This window comes from Cyclopterus lumpus, chromosome 13 (assembly GCF_009769545.1).
Source record: "Cyclopterus lumpus isolate fCycLum1 chromosome 13, fCycLum1.pri, whole genome shotgun sequence".
Lineage (NCBI taxonomy): Eukaryota > Metazoa > Chordata > Actinopteri > Perciformes > Cyclopteridae > Cyclopterus > Cyclopterus lumpus.
The window spans coordinates 18092155-18107154 of record NC_046978.1 but is presented as its reverse complement, the minus strand read 5'-3'; the positions used below and the strand labels follow the sequence as shown (position 1 = coordinate 18107154).

The following is a 15000-nucleotide window of genomic DNA, read 5'->3' as shown; positions in this document are numbered from 1 at the left end:
GCACTTCACCGACTAAAAGGGCAAAGTAGACAATCGGGTGATTGATTGATTGATTAATTGACTGATTGATTGAACACAACACAATAATGAAGTTCCCCACTTTAAACCTGACTGTGTGGACTCTAATTGACTAAAGTTAACACCCCCCCAGAAGTCAATATGCACAAGCCAGCACAATTCTTTTATATATATATATCTATATATATTTTTTTTAGCACACACACACATACACCACGTACAGCACACACACACCCACCACGTACAGCACACACACACCCACCACGTACAGCACACAAACACACACCACATATAGCACACACACACCACGTACAACACACACACACACACACACACAATTCACGTGCAGCACTCACGCACCACGTACAGCACACACACACCACGTACAACACACACACACACACACACACACCACGTACAGCACACACACACACACCACGTACAGCACACACACCAGGTACAGCACACACACACACACCACGTACAGCACACACACACCACGTACAGCACACACACACCACGTACAGCACACACACATCACGTACAGCACACACACACCACGTACAGCACACACACACACACACACCATGTACAGCGCACACACACACACACACCACGTACAGCGCACACACACACCACGTACAGCACGCACACACACACACTCACACACCACGTACAGCACACACACACACACACCATGTACAGCGCACACACACACACACACCACGTACAGCGCACACACACACCACGTACAGCACGCACACACACACACTCACACACCACGTACAGCACACACACACACACACACACCATGTACAGCGCACACACACACACACACCACGTACAGCGCACACACACACCACGTACAGCACGCACACACACACACTCACACACCACGTACAGCACACACACACACACCACGTACAGCGCACACACACACCACGTACAGCACACACACATACACCACGTACAGCGCACACACACACCACGTACAGCACACACACACACACACACACACACCACTCATCTCCACCTCCAACCAGTGGAGCGCGTTCAAAAGGGTCAACAAGACCAAACCATTTGTCACACTCTGTCGGTCCTCCCGTGTCTCAAATTGCTCTTTCGGACAAAACTACCTGTGACCGCCGCACGCTGCACATCTCTCCCCCCCCCCCCCCACCTACACACACACACACACCTACACACACACACACACACACTGAACCTTGAATTACAGCAGCCGGGTTTCCTTCAAGTTTTAAATGAGCAGAGCGTAATTCGTATGCTGTTGATCGTTGTTTCGTCGCCCTCTTAAAGCGACCCCGGGGCCTTCTGCTGTCACCCTGTTTACTTCTCATTAACGCGTTGCCGCGGCGACGCCAGACGGGGGTGGCCGAAGCTGGAGGGGAAGTGAACTCACTCACGACCGGTGAATGTTCGCTGACGACTCTCTCGGGATGAGGCCGACCTCTCTCGCTCCCCTCCTCCAGTCTAGAAGGAAGAAGAAGAAGAAGAAGAAGAAGAAGAAGAAGAAGAAGAAGAAGAAGAAGAAGAAGAAGAAGAAGGAGGAGGAGGAGGAGGAGGAGGAGGAGGAGAAGAAGAAGAAGGAGAAGAAGGAGAAGAAGAAGAAGAAGAAGGAGAAGAAGAAGACTATAAAGAGGACGAGCGGTTTAAACGTCACTCCTCTGCCGCCGTACGTCTCATTCCTTTTTATTTATTCAGTTTCCTGGACGGCTGCTTCCTTCACTCTGCGTCCTTCACTCTGCGTCCTTCACTCCTTCACTCTCCGTCCTTCACTCTGCGTCCTTCACTCTCCGTCCTTCACTCTGCGTCCTTCACTCTGCGTCCTTCACTCATTCACTCTGCGTCCTTCACTCATTCACTCTGCGTCCTTCACTCTCGTCCTTCACTCTGCGTCCTTCACTCTCCGTCCTTCACTCTGCGTCCTTCACTCTGCGTCCTTCACTCTGCGTCCTTCACTCTCCGTCCTTCACTCTGCGTCCTTCACTCTGCGTCCTTCACTCATTCACTCTGCGTCCTTCACTCTCCGTCCTTCACTCTGCGTCCTTCACTCTCCGTCCTTCACTCTGCGTCCTTCACTCTCCGTCCTTCACTCTGCGTCCTTCACTCTGCGTCCTTCACTCTCCGTCCTTCACTCTCCGTCCTTCACTCTGCGTCCTTCACTCATTCACTCTGCGTCCTTCACTCTCCGTCCTTCACTCTGCGTCCTTCACTCTGCGTCCTTCACTCTCCGTCCTTCACTCTGCGTCCTTCACTCTGCGTCCTTCACTCTCCGTCCTTCACTCTCCGTCCTTCACTCTGCGTCCTTCACTCTGCGTCCTTCACTGTCCGTCCTTCACTCTCCGTCCTTCACTCTGCGTCCTTCACTCTGCGTCCTTCACTCTCCGTCCTTCACTGTCCGTCCTTCACTCTGCGTCCTTCACTCTCCGTCCTTCACTCTGCATCCTTCACTCTGCGTCCTTCACTCTCCGTCCTTCACTCTGCATCCTTCACTCTGCGTCCTTCACTCTCCATCCTTCACTCTGCATCCTTCACTCTGCGTCCTTCACTCTCCGTCCTTCACTCTCCGTCCTTCACTCTGCATCCTTCACTCTGCGTCCTTCACTCTCCGTCCTTCACTCTGCGTCCTTCACTCATTCACTCTGCGTCCTTCACTCTCCGTCCTTCACTCTGCGTCCTTCACTCTCCGTCCTTCACTCTGCGTCCTTCACTCTCCGTCCTTCACTCTGCGTCCTTCACTCTCCGTCCTTCACTGTCCGTCCTTCACTCTCCGTCCTTCACTCTGCGTCCTTCACTCTCCGTCCTTCACTGTCCGTCCTTCACTCTCCGTCCTTCACTCTGCGTCCTTCACTCTCCGTCCTTCACTCTGCGTCCTTCACTCTCCGTCCTTCACTGTCCGTCCTTCACTCTCCGTCCTTCACTCTCCGTCCTTCACTCATTCACTCTTCGTCCTTCACTCTCCGTCCTTCACTCTCCGTCCTTCACTCTCCGTCCTTCACTCATTCACTCTCCGTCCTTCACTCTGCATCCTTCACTCTCCGTCCTTCACTCTCCGTCCTTCACTCTGCGTCCTTCACTCTCCGTCCTTCACTCTCCGTCCTTCACTCTCCGTCCTTCACTCTCCGTCCTTCACTCATTCACTCTCCGTCCTTCACTCTGCATCCTTCACTCTCCGTCCTTCACTCTGCATCCTTCACTCTCCGTCCTTCACTCTCCGTCCTTCACTCTCCGTCCTTCACTCTCCGTCCTTCACTCTCCGTCCTTCACTCTGCGTCCTTCACTCTGCGTCCTTCACTCTGCGTCCTTTACTCATTCACTCTCCGTCCTTCACTCTGCGTCCTTGAACCTCCCTGACCGTTACGACATCACCGTATATGATCTTGATCGGGTCATTCCATCTTTTTCTTGCCTTCCGTCCAGTGAAAATAGAAAAGAAGATAAAAAGAAACGTACTTTCGCCACATTAGACTCAATGTCTATGCGTGGACTAATATTATCAGAACAATACGGACACGCAGGCTCTCGTGGGGCTCGACTTTGGGAGCATGTTTTATCTAGACCGTGAAACATGAGCATGAGTCTTTATGCCTCTTAAAACCATTGAGATGAAACAGCCAGCGGGGGAGGGTGTGTGTGTGTGGGGAGGGGGGGGGGTACTTTACAGTTAAAAACACCTCACGCGTATATTAAAATATATATTCCTGTAGGGAACAGATTCTGATATTCACCATTGTTTTGAACAGGACTCTCAAAAGTCTCCTGCCACCTGAGCTCTGAGACATTTTCAGGGCCTTAAGGGGGGGGAGGGGGGGGGGGGGTGCAGTCAGAAAAACAAGCATGTAATCTCGCTAATTAGCATCCAAAGACACTGTCCCCACACACACACCTTCCTGGTTTCCACCGTTGCTCCGGCATAATTAGGCACGAGGGACGTAAAGCCCGTCATACCCACGATGCCTCCCAGGTCCTGCACCTAATCACCACACGTGTGTTTAACACCAGCCCTGAAGGGGGGGGGGGGGGGGGGTTAAGTGCCTGGAGGCAGTCGGGAGGGGTGGTGCTCGGTAACCCTAAGGCTGTGTGTGTACAAATGCATGTGTGTGTGTGCGTGTGTGTGTGTGTGTGTGTGTGTGTGTGTGTGATGTAATTGCCAAGCGCTGATGTTCCACGCCGCACGTATAACACGCGTTCACTCGGCAACGCCGTCGCTATTAAAGTCATCATTAGTGAATCTTAGAGGCCTGTTCGTCCCAAACCTCGCTGCAGTTGGGAGGAGGCTAATTATCTCACGGAGCGGCGTGCACACACACACACACACACACACACTGATATACCTACATTTACATATAAATAAGACAAACACCGTTAGCTGGGGATAGATTTTGCATCTCATAACTCGCTCACGCACACACACACACACACACACACATAGACAAGCACCCTAAACAACACACTCGACATCAACAGAAAGAAGAAGAAGAAGTGGGCCAAGAAGCTGCGCCTTGTTAGCGTAAGCCGTCGGGATGAGAGGACCAGGGGTCTGCAGATAGCGCGAGCGTCGCTGTCAAAAGTGTCGGCGTTTTGTTTCCGCCAAGAATCTCAAACGTCACGCTTGTCACACTCGATGCTAATATGAGTGAAACCTCATTCTGTCACGAGCCGTTAAGTCGACGAGATTATTATTCTCGGTCGAGAATGAGGAGGAAAAAAAAAACAAACCACGCACGCATCCAGTGTCTGAATACGTTGTTTGTCTTCGGCTAACGTAACGTAAATGGAGAGAGTAGAGTCTCGGTGTTTCAATTATGAATATGCACCGCCAGGAACTCTGCACCATCTGTGCTTTGTCCGCTTCAGTTAGCAGGCAGAAGAAGAAGAAGGACTCCCCCCCCCCCCCCCCCCCCTCCCGTTCGCATCCCGGATTCAAACCACGATCGGACGTCTCCTCCGAGTCGAGCACTTTTGATTGCGCCCCAAATTCTCTTCAGTGTAAAAAGAAATCATGTTTTTTCTTCATGTGGCTGAGATGATATCTCTCCCCTCATAATTCCTCTTCTCTAGGGGAGGGTGGGGGGGGGGGGCGAGCCGCCCCGTCGACGATTTGAATCAAACCGGATCTGGGCGTGAAGCTGAACACAAGAGCTGGATTCCAATGCATTGCGGATCGCCTCTCATCGAGACCCCGCGGGACCCTGTGGGGGTCCGTGGGGGGGTTTTCCTTGCATATCGATGATGATACCATCCCGCCGGGTCCCGCTGGCACACTTAGCGTGCTTTATTTTCCCGTCTCACCCCAGGAAATTGATGATTTCAACCTCTTGGCTAATTCTTGAAAAAGATTAATTGAGTCTTTTGCCTTTGTGCATGTGTGTGTGCAGGCGTGCATGTGTGTGTGTTTGTGTGTGTGCAGGCGTGCATGTGTGTGTGGGTGTGCGCTCAAAAGGAGGTATTGGATAATGACTCTGCTTGAGCGCCTGTGTGTAGCTGAGTGTTGATAAATAATGGAGTGTGGATGAATATGCAATAAGCCGGGAACAATACGAACCTGGCATTAAAATGCATCACCTGGCTTTGACATGCAGCTGGTATCTGATGGGGTCTGTGTATGATTTAGCGGGGGATTGGAATCACACCTGGCCACTGAAACGCGTCTCCGTGGCGCCATTTTTTCTAATGAGGTATTTATATTCCTAGAAAAAACGACTGCGAACATCCTCTCGGTCCAGTTTTCATGAGGCGAAAGACATTCGGTTTTCATTTCCGTCAACAGTGGGTTTTTTTTTACATAAATGGACCGTGAAACGCATTTCAAAATGCATTTCCACTGTTTTTTTGTCATCGCGCTCCAGGAAGGTGCTACTGTAGGTTATGTAAAGCTTTATGAACCGGTTAAAGTGAAGTCTAAGAGCATAAACAGTGAGGGGAACCCCTGGTCTCAGCATTCAGAGTCAACCATAATCTAGAAAGTTGCTCTATTATAAGGGGGTTGGACGCCCTTCGCTAAGGCCCGCCCCCCCCCCCCTGCTGACACTACGTCGAGTGGCCAGAGCTAACCATGGAGCCCACACTGTCACTAACTGCACTTTTGGAGGAATGAAAAAGCTTTGGAGGATATGTCAAACAGACTCGGCATCGGAAAAAGTACAAAAAAGATAAAGATGTGAGAAGTAAAGCCTACCGTGTAAAAGTGAACCATCAAATTAAAGAAAAACACTGTTCCTGTAAAGCAGGGCATGGTCTTAATTCCCCGTTACAATCATTAAAAACAAACAGCAGCAGGTTTCATAGTAAAAATGTAGTGTTTCAGAAACATATATCTCTTTCCAACCTCTCCGGGTAACGAGCATCACTGTTACATTTAATCACGACTGGCTCGAAATCCACAAAACCAGCCTGAAAACGAAGAAAACCTGAGTAATTCGTACCCAGCTGGCACGAATTATGGAGCTGGCTCCACCATGATTGGCCAGTCTGCATGGGAGGGGCGGGACTAAGCGAACAGGGTTTATTGGTGGTCAACTGGCAAATCAGACATTTATAGTTGTGCATCGTCTGCGTAACACTTGTTTCCCCATAGGAAGCCGTGTGTGAAGAAAAACACACAATCCATTGTAGCACCCGCCCACTTCACAAGTCTGTTGATGGTCACGTATCACGCGTGAAGGTTTTCATGCTCAAATCTTAACAGAGTGAGGACGACCGAATTGTTTTGAATTAATGGAAATGCTCATTTCAAGGCACATTTGCTTTGAATGAAGCCGCTTCAACGCAGCGCGAAAAAGTAGAAAAGCACACTCATCGCTATTATGAATGTTGGAAGCACGGAACGGGTGAGTGTGACAGATCAGTAGAAGTCTGCAGAGCGAGAAGGTCGAGCGAGTAGGTCAACATAAAAGCTTCTGATTTAATATTGAAATGTATTTTTTTTTTTTAAAAAGAAGAACAAGGACCCCTTTTGTGTGAGCTGGAGGAATGATTACAGCATCCAGAAACTCATTTTCATGATAACATCGCCAACCTGTGACCACAATCATCCCGTCTCACAGGTACTTTAACCCCCGTCATTCTTGACAGTGACACACACCTTAATGTGGTTCTCGTGTGTGTTTCACTGTGTGGTTGTGACAGCTGTCTCACGTGAAAGTATACGGTACATTGCCCACACGTCAGATCGACATCTTGATTTAAAATCTGTATGGTCACTTTACATAATAACAGTTTTTTAAAATCAAAGTGGCACACGCAGTATATTGCACATTTTTATTTTATTTGATATAATCAAGGAAGTCATCTGTGACGAGTGGAAACTCTAAATGTAAATTTGTTTGTCGGGTATGCACGACGTATCGCCGTTGTTTACATCATCACATCTGATTCCGGTGGAGCTTTAAAGCCCAGGTGGATGTAAAGCACAGGTGAGGTTAGGTATCCAAGTCGGCAGGGCCGAGCGTCCTCCATCCACCTCCGTCGTTCTCACGCCCACGTGGTCATTTAGCCGCCGCCGCCGCCGCTATCTTTTTGTTGTCACTTTGACTCATTGTGGGTCTCCCTTGCTTCTGACCTGAGGTCTTCTCTCTGGGAGGAGCGGCTGGGAATGGACTCAGCCTGGCAATGTTCCAGTAACATGAAAGCTCTCTCACACACACACACACACACACACACACACACACACACACACATTCGGGTAAAAAAAAGACCCTCGCCCCCGGAGAGCCAGGCGTCTGTTTTAGCCAGATGTGAGCCATCAGCAGAGAACACACACACACACACACACACACACACTCAAATGCACACTCTGAATGAGAAGTTTTCACAATTATTGCATTTAGTTATGCATGAATTCATAATCGCACACACACGCACAGCGACCCCTCCATACAAGCCCAAGAGGAGCGGAACACATGTTTGCTCCTTCACCTGCTGGGGAGTGTGTGGAAGCAAAGGGGGGGGGGGGGGGGGGGGGGGGGGGGGGGGGGTGTTTATATGAGAGAGCGTCATTAATATGACACGACAAGGCTGGCTGAGGGATTTACTGCACCGACCGGTTCCGCCATCATCCGTCAGCGCTTCTTATCGCCGTCTTCACTGCTGTTTAGCGTCGCCGTTAACATCCCACTAAGTCTGAACCCCCGAACATCAATCACGTCTTATAGGTGAGCGTTTGTGTTTTCTCTTCCCGGAGGGAAGCGTTCAGATCAATTAAAAAGGCCCCCCCCGAAAATATATGTTCTCAAGCTGCGTCTTAGTAGGAATAATGGTCCTATGAAATGGTCCTAGATAGAACAGTTTGCAGAGTGATGCTACAGCAGTATGAACGATATGGATATGGATGTTTAACTTGGGCAGATGTGCAGGGGCTTGAGAAATATAAATAATTAAATAATAAAGTCTTGATTCATTTTATTTACTGATTGGTGATCGAGTAAAGTTATTTCTCCAACCAATAATGGGAAAATAAATATAAATAATAATATATATATATATATATTTATATATATATATAAATATATATATATATATGAATAAATATATTTATTTATATATATATATATATATTATTTATATATATATATATACATATATATATATATATATATATATAAATAGAAATATATATAAATAGAAATATATATATATAAATAGAAATAATAATTCTCAGGCATGGGGCTCCATAAAGATGCCTTCATCCTATAACTAAATCCAACTAATTACATTAAAATTATGCAGAAAATAAAGAAATGTGTGCACGCTTGAGATCAGTAGAAAGAAGGAGAACTGAAAATGAAAGTAAAGTGCATTTATCTTCACAAAATACATGTAAAAACTCCTTATTTCCTATGAAACCATTTATGCTCAGTTTTGTTTGTGTGGGGAAGCCGATGTTTGTCCACTCGTGGCCGGAAGAGATAAAGCGTGGAAATCTCTTTGTTGTCCTTTTCTCTTTGTTGTCCTTTTCTCTTTGTTGTCCTTTCTCCATCTCCAGTCGGCCACACGTTTGGAGGAATAGTCACAGTTTACTCTAAATGGGATAATTTCACCGTCAATTACCGCACCGGGCAGATAATCCCATTAACCGCTTCCTCTCAAAGCACAAGCGCTACTTTATTTCTTTCTTTTTTTTTTTACTTAAAGCTGTAAGAAGTCTGTCCCATCGTCATCCATCACCGGTTGTCAGTCATCGAAAAGGATTGATCGCGCAATCTGTTGAAGGCTTTCTAAACTGATGCATGCTGGGTTTTTTTTTATTCCCCCACGTGTGACTTAACATGAATTACTGCCTGATGGATCACTTTATGGAATGATTCATTAGTGCACTTGGAGAATTGTGCATGTAGTAGATGAAGAGATCCTTGGGATTACTTTGCCATGGCAACACCATCAAAGCAATCCGTCGGGTCAGGTCGGATACAGTCGGCGTGTACTACACAAAAGTACTAGTAACTATTGGTTACCAAACTAATTAATTTCCCGGCAGTGAACTCTGCGCCACGCCATCCAAAACATAACAATCATCTGAGAGGCTGCAGTGATACTTGTAGATATCTGAAGTACTTTGAAAAAACCGGCAGAACATATTATACAACATTGTGACATCCTCAGAGCTTTTAGAAAGATGCATAATCAAATATGCTGCTTTTCCTAAAAAGGAATATTATAGTTGCGAATTAATCATCCTGAAAAATGGGTCCGAAATGATTTATTTTTTAAAAATCTCTGTGGAAAATACATCCGTTTGGATCTAAGTATCCAATAGTATATCGACGTTGCTCATCCTACATACTGTAAAACTAGAAATGGGTGTGATTTATTTTGAATACTCAGTCTAAATTAATAGAATTTATCCTTTTTCCGCCCCTCTGTCTGCACCAAGGTTACGCTCTATGCAGACGATAGACGCCTATACACTAATCTCTCCCCCCACCCTTTCTTCTCTCTCTCTCTGTCGCCCCCTATCGTCCGCAGGGCGGTGGTGCACATTCAGGTCAACGACGTGAACGAGTTCGCCCCGGTTTTCCGAGAGCCCCAGTACCAAGCCGCCGTGACGGAGGGCAAGATCTACGACAGCATCCTGCAGGTGGAGGCCACGGACCAGGACTGCTCCCCGCAGTACAGCCAGATCTGCAACTACCAGATCACCTCCACCAGCACACCTTTCGCCATAGATCGCAACGGTGAGTCGAAATACAGGAAAAGTCCATAAGATGTGTCGGTACTTGGCTCGAATAAATTTTGTTTTCTCTCACATAAATTGTCAACAGGGGGTGTGATATTCAGTGTATTTAAAGATGTGTTGTGAGGTGAGGCGTCACTTTCCACAGCTTTTTTCTGCTATTTCACTCATTTCCCCGATGGCAAAGAACATCTTACCCAACGAACACATTGAAAGAAAAACACGTTTCTGTCCTAACACGGTGGCTCTTGTGATCTAAAAAAACTGCTAAATGCTGAGGAAAAAAAGACGACCCTTTTAAAAATTTTCTCGAACATCACAATTAAAAAGGTAGTTATTTCTACTCACACACACACACACACACACATCCAGACGTAATGGGTGTGTGAGAGATTGGTAGATAATTTTTGAGTTTCCTAGGACACTTTAGTCTTTTTACTTGGTTTTAACACCGTTGTTGGGAAGTTCACACAAAGTCAAGTTGGATGAAATGGATCCTTTCGAGTGCTCGCTTTAAAACCTCTCGATCCTACCCACTCTGAGACAAGCGGTTTGAACTCAGCCGGCTGTTAGTGGCTCCTCTAAACAATGTGCAAACACCTTATTAATCTTTTTCAGGAGACACGCCGTGGATGGAAGATGCATTGCTCACACCTTTTCTGTTTGTTATGCCGAGCGATGCCCACTGCCGAGGGTGTTGCAATGAAAAGGTTGAGTGGCTGCCGGTTAGGGCCAAACTGCACTCGCTCTCCCTCTCTCCTTTTGAAGGGGGTCTCGCTCGGCCATTGACCGCTGAGGAAAAGAGAGCACTTGAACTCAAGAGCACCTGAGGGAGAGAGGGAATAGATGGAGGGGAGGAAAAGGAGGAGTCGACTGTGAGGGTGAGAGAGAGGAGCAGATATATATATATATATATATATATATATATATATATATATATATATATATATATAACGGTGTAGCCAAAGCCTGAATTACTGAAACCGCCGTTCTATTTGCCCCAAAAAACTATTAAAAACACACACTGAGCCACAAGGGTCACATGACCCTTTCTTGCCATTTTAGGAGACCAACATTTTTTTAAATGATCTTTCGTAAACTTAAAAATGCAAAAGGTTAAAGTTTGAAGAGGAAAATGTGGATAACAACCAGACCTGACAACATCCTGGCAGAGACCTGTCAATCACCTTGTAGCCCTGCCCCTAAAGCCTCCCCTGCTTTATGGTCTGTTTGACTCTAAATGACCATAATTTACTAAATGAAAATCATGATGTGTTGAAGAAGACTTGAAACTAGAGATTGAGACCATAAACTCATGTTTACAATGTTTACTGAGGGAATAAATCAAGAGAAGTAGAGTCATTTATATAGACTTCTATACAACCAGAGGAGTCCCCCCTAGTGGTCAGGAGAGAGAATGCAGCTTTAACACATGAAGCGTAGACTTCTATACAACTGGAGGAGTCGCCTCTAGTGGTCAGGAGAGAGAATGCAGCTTTAACACATGAAGCATAGACTTCTATACAATCAGAGGAGTCGCCCCCTGGTGGTCAGGAGAGAGAATGCAGCTTTAACACATGAAGCATAGACTTCTATACAACCAGAGGAGTCACCCCCTGGTGGTCAGGAGAGAGAATGCAGCTTTAACACATGAAGCATAGACTTCTATACAATCAGAGGAGTCGCCCCCTGGTGGTCAGGAGAGAGAATGCAGCTTTAACACATGAAGCATAGACTTCTATACAACCAGAGGAGTCACCCCCTGGTGGTCAGGAGAGAGAATGCAGCTTTAACACATGAAGCATAGACTTCTATACAACCAGAGGAGTCACCCCCTGGTGGTCAGGAGAGAGAATGCAGCTTTAACACATGAAGCATAGACTTCTATACAACCAGATGAGTCGCCCCCTGGTGGTCAGGAGAGAGAATGCAGCTTTAACACATGAAGCATAGACTTCTATACAACCAGAGGAGTCGCCCCCTGGTGGTCAGTGGAGAGAATGCAGCTTTAACACATGAAGCATAGACTTCTATACAACCAGAGGAGTCTCCCCCTGGTGGTCAGGAGAGAGAATGCAGCTTTAACACATGAAGCACAGACTTCTATACAACCAGATTCATTTAGATTTATTTTGCTGGCTTTAGGAAGACCGTGAGGTGGCCTCCTGGTAGCTGTAGGTACTCACTACCACATCAAATGTGTGTTAATCCGCATGTGAAAATAGTTCACATATTTCCCCCTGTTTGATTAATGTTGTCCTAAAATCTGTTTTTAGGATATTACTAAAGCTTTAAAAGATATGTGTTACTATGTATTTGTGACCTCTGACCTCAGCAGGGACTATGCACATACAAAGTAGGGAGGTCGGGAAGAGCTCCCTACAATCGGTGACAATAAGAATAATACAGAATATTTCCAGCTGCGTCCTCCAAACAAAGACAAGAAGGACCCGTTACATTGGATAGCAATTATAAAAAAGGGATGATGGACGCCTCTCTCAGAGACAGATGCTCGGTGTTTGATAGAGAGGCCGCAGAGCGAGCGAGACGGAGGGGTAAAGTAGTCATTTACTCGCCGGCAGGTGCGGCGCGCCGACGCGGATGAGTCGACGCGGTAATGGAAGGAGTACGACCCTCCGTCGTGCAGAGATGGACGCGGTATGCGAGGGCGAAAGGATTGTGCGACGCACACGCTTTACGGGGGAAAAGAAAAGGGAAGCGGGCGGCACAACGGAGAACACGTTATCACATTATCAGCATCCAGCTCCCTCTGCACGGCTTATTGCTTCTTCTTTATTTTAGCGTGCGGCATTTCTGTCCAAAAAAATGTATTCCTACAGACATCCACCTGCACTCGGGATTTGGAAGTTTGATTAGAATTTGGAGGTCAAAAGGTCAACTGTGACCTTACACCAAAAAAAACAACCTTTTTTTGGGGGGGGGGGACATGACTCAAGAAGTCACATGCTAATTTAATCAGTGCACACAAATTAATAGGCAACGAGTGACATGACTCAAGAAGTCGCATGCTAACTCTTAAATTAGTAGGCTAAAAATGATTACGTGACTTTTTTTTGGGACTCAAGTGACATCACTTGAGGCCGTTTATCCCTCTGTGGCCACTAGAAGGCTACACACGTTTTTATTTTTATTATTATTCACATGTGCAGTCGTTGCTATTTTCTCAGAATCCCTTCAAAGCCACAATTTGATAAACGGATGATAACAACGTACTGTAGTTTTTACATATGTATTGGAGGGGGGAGGGGCCAGCACTCTTCACTGCGTCAGGAAGCGACGGGTTTAATGGAAACGTGCGCGGCCTTAATTCTGAGAAACATCAGCGCTAATCAAAGCACTTGTGCGACATTAGAGGCTACCTGTCATCCCGACCGTCATCTCATTTGTTGCAGTGATTACATTAAGGCGTCGCAGTTAATTTGACAATGATGCATAATGATGGTTTAAAATGGAAAAATTAAATACCCATTGTTCCTTTTAAGCAAACGCGCACACACACACACACACACACACAATGAATAGGAAGTTAAGCAGCAATACGCAAGCATTCCGTATGATCTAATAAGTCAAACACGAGGCGGTGCAGCAGAAGACGCTCGAGTGCCGTGGTTCTCCGTGGTTCTCCGTGGTTCCCCTCGAGGCCGTTTCAGGTTCCACACTAAACTCTGAAGTCGAACAGAAGAAGAAGTCATCAAACTGACGGACGGCTCCGTTAACAGCGCAATAAAGAGTTGAGAGTAGCAATGGGCGTGAAATCATCTGCTGCACATTGCTCATGGCTACGATGAAATGAAGCTCACTTAGAGCTGGAAGAGCTCACGAAGACGTTTAGTCTCCAGAATCTCCGGAGACGGAGAAACGCCGGACTATTTTTTCAATGACAGATTTGGGTTTTGAATGAAGGAAAGAGGTTTTCAATTAAATACGTGCTATTTTATTTTATTTATTTTATTTATTTTATTTATTTTATTTATTTTATTTATTTTATTTATTTTATTTATTTTATTTATTTTATTTATTTTATTTATTTTTTATTTTATTTTTTATTTAATTTTTTATTTAATTGTATATATATTAATTGTATATATTGTAACAAGGTTTTAAAGACACAGGTTAGAGAAATAAAAAAAGAATACAGTTAAAAAATAATTACAAAATTCAAATAGGTAGATAAAAATGGGAAAAATTGGCAAAATAAAAATACGCTTCTCGTGCAACGTCAATCAAAAGTCATCCACGAGCATAAAACTCTTCAGCTCGTTTTTTAAAATGAGTTTTTTTTGCAGCTGCTGCAGACAAAATAACGGCGAAGAATATTCAACGTTTATTCAGTTGCTCAGCAAATAAAGAGTTAGTTTGTTTTATTGGATTGTTGATATTGGTTGTTCTGATTAAAGCCTCACAGCCAACGTACAGAGGATCAGGTGTGTGTGTGTGTGTGTGTGTGTGTGTGTGTGTACCCAGCATTCCCTTATGAATGTATAAACCTGAAATTCCTTTCCAACATCAATTTATTCCAGATTTTCACATCACACATATAAGTTTTTCCTGTTTGTAATTAGAGAGAGAGAGAGAGAGAGAGAGACCCTGTAACCACTCAGACCCCCACCTTTGTGCTCTCCGTGATCACATTAGAGTGTTTTAATGCAAATTGACAATAAAGTTGATCTCATTTTCCGTAATTGGTACGAAATACGACCGCCGCTCATGAACTACGTTGCCGAGCGGCCGTTGACATTTTAAGTGTGTTATAACACGCGAGGGTGAAA

General features: G+C 45.8%; 1 protein-coding gene across 1 annotated transcript in view; it reads left to right on the top strand.

Moving 5' to 3' along the window:
• The window catches only part of LOC117741824 (calsyntenin-2-like), a 58454-nt gene that overhangs the window by 11347 nt on the left and 32107 nt on the right, over positions 1–15000 (top strand). The window contains exon 3 of the mRNA XM_034549053.1: positions 10003–10211. Within this exon, the coding sequence (XP_034404944.1) occupies positions 10003–10211 (209 nt within the window). The remainder of the gene's footprint in view (positions 1–10002; positions 10212–15000) is intronic.